The sequence below is a fragment of the Pelodiscus sinensis genome, chromosome 3 (assembly GCF_049634645.1).
Source record: "Pelodiscus sinensis isolate JC-2024 chromosome 3, ASM4963464v1, whole genome shotgun sequence".
Taxonomy (NCBI): domain Eukaryota; kingdom Metazoa; phylum Chordata; order Testudines; family Trionychidae; genus Pelodiscus; species Pelodiscus sinensis.
The window spans coordinates 28,102,193-28,111,281 of NC_134713.1; the positions used below are offsets into that span (position 1 = coordinate 28,102,193).

General features: G+C 44.4%; 1 protein-coding gene across 1 annotated transcript in view; it reads right to left on the bottom strand.

The window, feature by feature from the left end:
• Positions 1–9,051, bottom strand: part of CPSF3 (cleavage and polyadenylation specific factor 3) — a 47,188-nt gene extending 38,137 nt beyond the window's left edge. The window contains exons 1-5 of the mRNA XM_075923515.1: positions 8,913–9,051; positions 4,813–4,876; positions 3,754–3,851; positions 3,155–3,283; positions 165–342 (exon numbers count right to left, since the gene is read on the bottom strand). Coding sequence (XP_075779630.1) covers positions 165–342; positions 3,155–3,283; positions 3,754–3,851; positions 4,813–4,876; positions 8,913–8,983 — 540 coding nt within the window. The 5' untranslated portion in view covers positions 8,984–9,051. The remainder of the gene's footprint in view (positions 1–164; positions 343–3,154; positions 3,284–3,753; positions 3,852–4,812; positions 4,877–8,912) is intronic.
• Between the last annotated feature and the right edge of the window lie 38 nt (positions 9,052–9,089).

The window sequence follows — 9,089 nt, forward strand, 5'->3', positions numbered from 1 at the left end:
CAACGGCTCTAACTGATTAAAAATAACACTCCAATACAAGGCCTCCTAGATCTTCCAAATATATTTGGATAGGGGTTGCTTGCCTATTTTCACATTTTGAGCTCTGAACAAGACTTATAAAATATTTGTGACAAGGAGTACTACTCTATACTAAAAAACAATACCTTCACACCAGCTATTTCAATCATAAACATGGCTGCTCCCAGGACATGGCCAGCATGGTAACACCAGAACTTGATTCCTGCCACCTCTTTTACTTCATGAAAGTTGATGGTTTCAATTTTGTCCATGCTTTCTTCCAGATCTGTCTCTGTGTACAGCATGTCATCTGCAGAAATATTGCTGTATAAAAATGAAAAGGCTAAGTATCAGCTAGTTTCAATGGTTTACTTTACAGAATTGATAGATTTTGTAACTCCACTTGATATCCCCATTCAAAATTGACAAGTTTCATAAGGGTAGCCTTGTTAGCATGTTTCAGCAAAAACAACAAGAAGTCATGTGGCACTTTAAAGACTAACAAACTTATTAGGGCATAAGCTTTCATGAGTTGCAGCTCACTTCATCAGACGCATGAAGTGAAAGAATCAGATGGGAGGGATATATACGTAAATACAGAGATGGGAGTGATGCAAAGTGAATAAGTCTATTTCAACCAGAGTGGATGTGGCCCACTTTCAACAGTAGTAAGAAGGTCAGAATACCTAAAGAAGAAAATTACCCATTACAGTCTGTTTTTGAAGTTTATTTGGCTTAAGAATGGCAACTTAGGCAAAAGTTGGTGCTGGAGTAAATCTCTGAAGTCCTCCTCAAACTGATCTCTGTCTGTATTTGCAGCTGAGTGTGTTCTTGTCTATGGGTTTTACTTGTGGAGAAGGGAGAGCCTGGCTCAGCAAGGCCAGGTAAAAGGGGGGGTCCAGGCTGGCAGAGAAGCGGGAGCTCAGTTGTGTCTAAGCACTTCAGGGGATATCCCCGAGGTCCCAAACAGTCACAATTACTACCAGGAATGCAGTCTAACACAAAAGAGGAAAGGGAAAGATGCCAGTGTCTTGAATAGAAGTCCTATCAGAGCTGCTAAGACCATGTTAAAATTTCACCAAGGAACCAGTACTTGCACCAGCAGATGGATATGAAGAATTCCTTCTAAGACTCTTGCTATCATGACGTTGGAAAATACCAATCTTACATGAAAGGATGGATGAAACGCTGACATCACTGCCAGATACCGAGCTAAGTGCAAGTCCTGATGACTGAAGATGTAGCAGATATGCCAAGATGTCCTGGATAGAGATATTGGTTAAACCCAACTGGCCAATAACCACACTGAAAACTGCTTCCATTTTGCTGAATAGGCCATTCTGCTAGTGGACTTTCTGCTACTGACTAGAATTTGTTGAACAGTCACCAGAAACCACTATTCCTCTCATTCAGCCACAGAGCAGTCATACAGTGAGTTTGAGGGAGCTGAGCACAGGATGCAAAGTGTGACTGTGATTCTGAGAGAGAAGATCAGGATGGAAAGGAAGGCATATGGAAGCCTGAACTGACAATGCAAGAAGATCAGAACCAACACTGCCTCTCCTATGCCAGGAAAATAACAACGAACTTGGTCTGATTCACTCTCAGCTTATGGATGACCTGTGGAATGACTGAGTTCAGAGGAGAAGCGCACAGGAGAACTAATTGCCAGGGGAAGTGAAAGGCTCTGGTCAGGTAACCAGACTGAGGCCCACCTGAGAACAGAACAGATGTCATTTCCTGTTGTCCCTTGTAGTAAATAGACTGATCAATGGAATGTCCCAAGTGGCAAAGATGATTCGTGGAACACAGAGCTTCAGAGACTATTGGGGATTCAGGGAAAAAGTCCTGCTGAGATTATTTGCAAAATGACTCCAGCAAGTCTCTGGTTATTGGAGTGATACTCTCCTTGATGCAGAACTGCTGCAGACTGATTGCCTCTTTTCAGTAGATTAGAACAGTAGGTTGTAATCTACTGAATAAGATTATCCCATTTGCATGCACATATTCTGTAAATCAGAAATATGATGCATAAATCTGTGTTACTACTTAGTAATAATGAAATAAAAGTTCAATACTCAGGACAATGATCTATGAATAGACTTGTTATTCCTGTAAGCCGGAGAGGAGGGGTGATGTGGCCCTCTCACCTGATGCTGGGATCCATCGTGGGTGCCATTATATTTCCCACAAGAGCAAAGGGAAAGTTTCAACTGAACACAAAGGATTCCAGCCTTATGTAAAACTTAATTTAAAGGTAGGGAATGAAGCAATCTTGGTCGTCGTCAGTTTTTCCTGGCTACCTCACCCAAGATGACTGCTAGAAACATCTAAGACTGAACTGGGAAGAAGGACTGGGCCCAGGCTGGATGGCTTTCTGGTCTGTGAAAGAACCTTATTAGAACTAGAAATGTGAAAGTGTATATGTTTAAATGGTTAACCGATGAGCCCTTCACGGTTACCCACAAGGCCCTTCCTCCCACTTGGAGGCAGCAGTGTGCGTGAGGGGAGAAGCAAGTGGGAGCTGGTGCTCACGCGGACCCAGCTTTTAAGCCTCTGGCAGCACCATGGAGAGTGGAGTTGAGGTTAGTGGTTTAAAAGCCGGCTCCCTGGGAGCACTGGCTCCAGCCTGCCATCTTCCCCGCACTATTGCCTCTGATAGAGAGGCAGCAACATGGGAAGGGAGTTGCAGAAGAGGTAGGTGGCGCTGTGAGAATTTGTGCATGCAGGAAGATGGCTTAAAAGCCACCTCTCCATCTTAGAACAACTTTGAGGGTGAGATATTACATATAACCAGTTTCTTAGTGAATCTTTACTTGTGTATTGTTTTATTTTGTTTAGTAACCTACTAAAAGTGAAATTGACTACAGATTGATTAATCTATTGCAAAAAGTAAACATGACAAATAATTAAAAGTAAATTAGATGTATTTTTCCTTCATTTTTAATGCTCTAAAAAGTTATTAGTAGCCTAAGTGAACTTTTGAAGAAATGTACACATGAATTATTAAACTGACAGTGGTCTTTTAAAAATATAAGATATTATAAACTGTACCCAAAGCACTCCAAATCAATGTGTCATTTCACATACACTTCCCCCATTGGTCAGACAGGAACAGTAAAAACAACCAACTTACCTAACCTTGACATAATCTGAAAGAAGCCACCTGTAAATAGCTTTTGTAGCATGAGTCATAAATGTTCTTCCTTTAAAACTGGTCTTCTGCAGAAACCATGGTAAAGCCCCACAGTGATCCAAATGGAAACTTAAAACAGACATATTAATAGTTAATATATTAACATGACAGAATTCAAAGCAGAGAACCATAGAAATGCAGATTTGGAAAGGACCTTGAAAGGTCATTAAGTGAAGCAAGGCTATGTAAAGTTAGACCATCCCTCAGAGGTGTTTGTCTAGCCTGTTCTTAAAAATATCCAATAATGGGAATTCCACTACCTGCCTTGGAATAACATAACTACCTATACAGTTAGAAATGTCCCCCTAAAACTAATATAATTCCCTCTTCATGCAGATTAAACTGGTTATTTTTTGTCCTACCTTCACAGGCTTGGAGAATAATTGATCATACATCTCTTTATAACAGCACTAGAAGATTTACCAAGTAAATTAATTTTTATTTTTCTTCATTTAAATAATTGATTTGGGGTGGGGCTGGAGATGATCGGATCCGTATGCAGGCTGCAAGCATTAATTCTTGTTCTAAATGCAACTTACTGACTGATTAAGAGGAGATCAATCTCCGCAGGATCTATCAAATCTATGTAAGGAAGGGCATCCATTCCTTCCAGGCCAGGATGGATTCCACAATCAAGCTGAAAAGTGATGAAAAACAATTAAAACTCTTACAAATATCTATAAAAATAATAAGCACGTGCTTAAATTTGTGGCACAATTACAAGTGACTGTCGTGCAGGAAAAATTCATTTTGCTTATATACTGTTTTTGACACATGGTGATTTATTAGACTCCAAGCTAGACTCTAGGGGTCTCTGTCTAAATGACTTATCTTCAGTAGAAAACTGAAGGCCTTTTGAAAACGTACTTTTCAGACATGAGCCATGGCATATGCAATTTTGGCACATGCAATGGAATGTGCAATGTGCCTGCAGCGATACTTTTCCAAAACACTTGAGAGCATAAGTGAACAACCTTTCACATGTCAATTCTATCACCTTAGTATTTAGGCATTAATGCTGGAAAAACAACAGAGCATCTGTACATACATACAACTGCACGAAGAAGGTAAAGCAGGGGTGACCAACCCGTTAAAGGCAAAGATCCACAATACTTGGGGATATAGCGCAAAGAGCCAGTGTGGGGGAAGGAGGGGGAGTTGTCAAGCCAAAAACAACAACAACAACAACAACAAAAACGGATGCTGTGCCTTTAAACATAACTCCAGGTGGCTTTTTGGCCACATTAGGCTCCCGTTGGCCGATGCCTTCTTGCCGGAACCATTTTGCTTTGCCACGTGGAACAGTGAGCACAAGGGAAACTGGGGCCAGGGGCCAGTTTTAGAGGTGCAGGGGCAGCTTCGCAAGCCACGGGGGAGGCTTTGTGAGCTGCACTTGAAGGGGGGAAGAACCACGGATTGGCCATCTCTGAGGTAAAGGTTAGACTCAATGAGAACTAGATTGTGAGCATATCACCAACTCTTACACGTAGATACCTGAGGCAGCCATTGATTACAGTCTTTTGTGAGGAACTTGGATTTAACAAACAATTCACTTTTTACAACAGACCCTAGTAATTCAGGTAACTATACATAATTACCATTATTTTCCTTCCTTTAAACTCCAGAATAATGCATGATCTTCCTACTTCTTGCCCAGCACCACTGTGGAAGGAAATCCATGACAAAGTTAGCAAAAATAAAAAGCACCCACCCTATATAAACACAGTTAACTACAACTCTGTTTTAAGTGCATCTATATGCTTATTTGCAGGACTCATCATTCTTCTAACATCCCAACTGCAGAATTATAGGATAATTACTTTTTAAATTAAAATGAACATTTCATTCAGTGAAACTGAGCTCTTTGTCCATTACTAAAAGGACAGAATACTTGAATTCGGAAAAGGAGTTGTCCCTCTTCTCTAGGGATGGCAAATTAATGTTTGTTCCAAACAAGGGTTAAAGCAAGGTGGGCAAAAAGGGTTTCCGTGGGCTGGATCCGGCCCTCCAAGCGAATTGATCCAGCCTGTGGAGGCCCTGCAAGGGGCTCAGCGCTTAAAGTCAACTGCCAACTGCGGCTCAGCTGGCTCTTGACTCTAAGCGTGGTGCCCCTTTGCAGGGCGGGGGCAGGGAGCAAGAGACTTCATATGCTCCCCCGCCCCAGGCCGACTGACCTGGGGGAAGCAGGGGGGAGCACACGAAGTCTCCTCCCACATACAGCCAAATTTCACACACATCCCTTTCACTGTCAGCAGGGCTGCCCTTGGTTAAAAACCACTAGTCTACACTACCAAGTTTTGTCAATGCAAATTATGCTGATGTACAGTTAGCACTATAATTAAACTTCTGTTGCATGTCCACACTATGCTGATTGTGGAGTGCATTCACAATAGCAGCTCTCCCACCGACACAGAGAACAGAGTATTGTGTGTAGCTATTCATTGGGCAACTAGCCGCAGGGTGCTTTGGGAAGGGTTTGCAATGCTTCCTGGGGACTTATACAACATTACACGATGAAAGTTTCTCAATCCCACTATTCCATGGGTATTCCATTAGACTGCAAGCTGCTTCTCAACTGCACCGGTAATCTGCAACCCAGCCATATCTCTGTCAGAAAGCATGAATCCTTCTCTGCTGTTCAATACTGTATTGAACTGTGTTATGAAGTGTCAGAGAGAGACAGACATACAGTGTGTTGGTGAAGTGTGTGCACAGGGGGCAGTGCATGTGTCTGCATTAAGAATGTTAAAGATAGACTAACTGACTAATCGAATAGTCAGTGCACTTTTCATCAACTATTCAATTAGTCGATAGGGCGCCTCCACTTCAAAAGCAAAAGCATTGTGTGGAGCCCTGCTGACCCTGGGCTCCGTGCAGTGCTGCCGCTTTGAAATGCCACATGCAGCCTGACGCTGGGCTCACCGTGGCATTTCAAAGTGGCAGTGCCACATAGGGTCTGGAGTCAGTGGGGGAGTCCTCAACTGATCCTGGACTCCATGCAGCGCTGCCACTTTGAAACACTGTGGGGAGCCTGATGTTAGGCTCCCCGCAGAATTTCAAAGTGGCAGCCCTGCATAGAGCCTGGGGTTAGTGGAGGAGTTCCCACCTGAACCCGTGCTCCATGTGGCCTTGCCACTTTGAAATGCTGTGTGCCCCACATGGCATTTGAAAGCAGCAGTGCTGCGTGAAGCCAGGGTCTGGCCCCAGGCTTCAAGCGGCACTACTGCTTTGAAGTACCTCCTCTGCTTCCTCCCTCCTTGCTGCCCCTTTTTGACAGAGCCAGCAACAGGAGGGGGAAGCGACTAGTCAATTAGCCTGTTGAGTATCCAATAAGCATTTGCTTATTGGATAGTCGACTAGTCAACGAGTCCTTCACATCCCTAGTCTGCATATTAACTAAGTTCAGACAGAAACATCAATCCTGAGTAAAACAACCAATCCCCCTTAGTGTCCCCTGTATCCCTACCCTAACTGAGAGGAGAATGGTATACTGCTGCAGAGAGGTGGGAGACAGATAATCACCCTCTGGAGCATACCACCCTTCCTACCAATCTGCTGGGGAGAACAGATTCTGCATTATTGTTTTAATTCCAATGATTTCCTCAGAGTTCTCCCACAGCCTCCTCTTTCTACAGATGAAAGAGAGCCACCCTCTCCTTTGTAGTCCAGGCAGGAGTGTTTGCTACTGGACAGTAGCTTTGTGAATGCTCCATGTTGAGGAATCTCAAAACTTCCTAGGGCTTTGCATTCAGGATGCATTGGGAGATACCTCCTGGAAATCAGTTATGTTGAAATAATAAATACAATGTCTACACTGATACTTTGTCACTAACTTTGTGGCAAAATGTTCTAAGCCTCACATCAAGGTGGTTTTGTCAGCAAAGCAGGATAATGTTGTCTGCAGGAGGAGCATTGTAACATATACACCTCCACATTTTGTCAACAAAATTTTACAGTGTAGACAAGGCCTTAGAGTATACATAATTTGTTTTCATCTGCTGATCTTCAAACACTATGGCATTGCTAAAAGCAAAAATGGTACGAAGAAAGAAAGCTGTACTTTATAAAAGTTTTAAAGTAACACCCTACAAAGGGCTATTTCAAATCTAATCCATACTTGAATCTTATTGCAAATCCATTGATTTAAGTGGACAATAATCTCCCAAAATAATATTGCAGCCTTTTCCTTTATTTATATAATTTCATTTTTATTCTCAAATTTAATTTTACAGCATAATGAAAAATATTTTATGGAGCATCATAAAAATATTATACTGATTAAACTGTATGAAGGATAGGGATGTTAAAAATAGGTTATTTTAATAACAGTATAACTGCTAACATTCTTAGTGGTTACACGGTTATTTGGTGCCTCCAAGGGGGCAGGGCAGGAAGCCAGTGCACTCCTGGCCCCATTCCCAGGGAGAGCCCTGCCACCCTGCACTGCTGCCTCTGTATCAGAGGCAGTCCAAGCTCCCCACAGACAGAGGCTGCTCCAGCATCCCATGTGAGATGAAGCAGTTAAGTGTATATTCAATGAAATAACTTATATCTGTGGACTGCGTGAACTCTTCCAGGGAAGTATACCAGATGCAAAGCAACGATCCCCAGACATAATATGGGAATCTTGAAAAGACTTTTAGGAAACTGGAAATTTCTAACATCATTGTCACTGCTTGGCATTACAAATGGTCTGTTAATAAGTTTTACCTGCTTTAACCCCAATAACTCTCATTTTCTTTTCTTACCCAATACATTCTTAGTTAGTTTACTATAGAATAGTCTAACAATGTTGTCCTAGTGATGTGACTATTCGAGCAGTTGATTATTGGATAAGCTTAGGCTTATCGCTCTCCCCGCTGCCTCTGTATCAGAGGCAAATGGGAGTGGGGGAAACAGGAGTCCACGATGGGGGGAGCTGGCTTAAAAACCAGTTTCTCCCAGCACTGTCTCTGTGGTGCGGGGAGGAGGGGGCAGGGAGGCAGAGCAGTAGGGGGGGACTCAGCATGAGTTGGGACTGCCGAGTCCCAGCTCACACCAAGTCCTGGATCTACCTCCACTGTGGCTCTGCAGTTTAAATGCAGTAGAAGCCAGGCTGCAGAGCCACAGCTTATGGACTAATTGTGTACTCAGTACAAATTGAGGCAAGTACATGATTAGTCAATTACCCACTTTTCAACATCCTCAGTCCTTTGTATAAGCTCTAGGATACTAGCTGAGCTGGGGTGACTGGCTTCCAAGGACGGAAAGCAACCTACATCTGATGTGATTTTGGTGTAACTGACCATTTTATCACTAAGTCCAGTTTGTCCGGGTGGCAAGAGAGATTGGAGAGTTTCAGGAGAGCGCTTGCGGCCCTACAGTAAGACTAGAGGGTTGATCCAGGCCTTCACACTCCTGCCAATCAGGTACAGAGCACTCCACCCGGTCGGGGTGCCTGCCCCGAGCGAGGCGCACGCAGCCACAGGCCCAGCACAGGAACGAGCCATTGGCGACAAGGGGCGGCGCGTTCCCGTGTCCCTAAGACCGAGGAGTCCGCGGGCGAGGGAGGCAGCCCCAGGACGCGCGTGCTGGGCCACAGACTTGCGGCGCGCGGCCCCCATCGCAGCGCGGGACAGGCCCGACGGGGTTCCGGCGCCCGCCGCCTCCCGCGCCTCCATTTCTCCTTCCCTCCGCAGAGCCGCCCGCTGTTACTCACAGGGGCCGGATGAGCAGCTGGTCGCTCTCCTCGGCCGGGATCATGGCCTCGGCTTTTCTCTTCGCCGACATCCCGGGCCCGGACAGGAAGGAACGACGCTGAAACGCCGGTGCCTGGAGGTGTCTCCCGCCGGCACCCGCCCTCGCCTTCCGGTCCTCCCGCAAACACCTTCCGCTC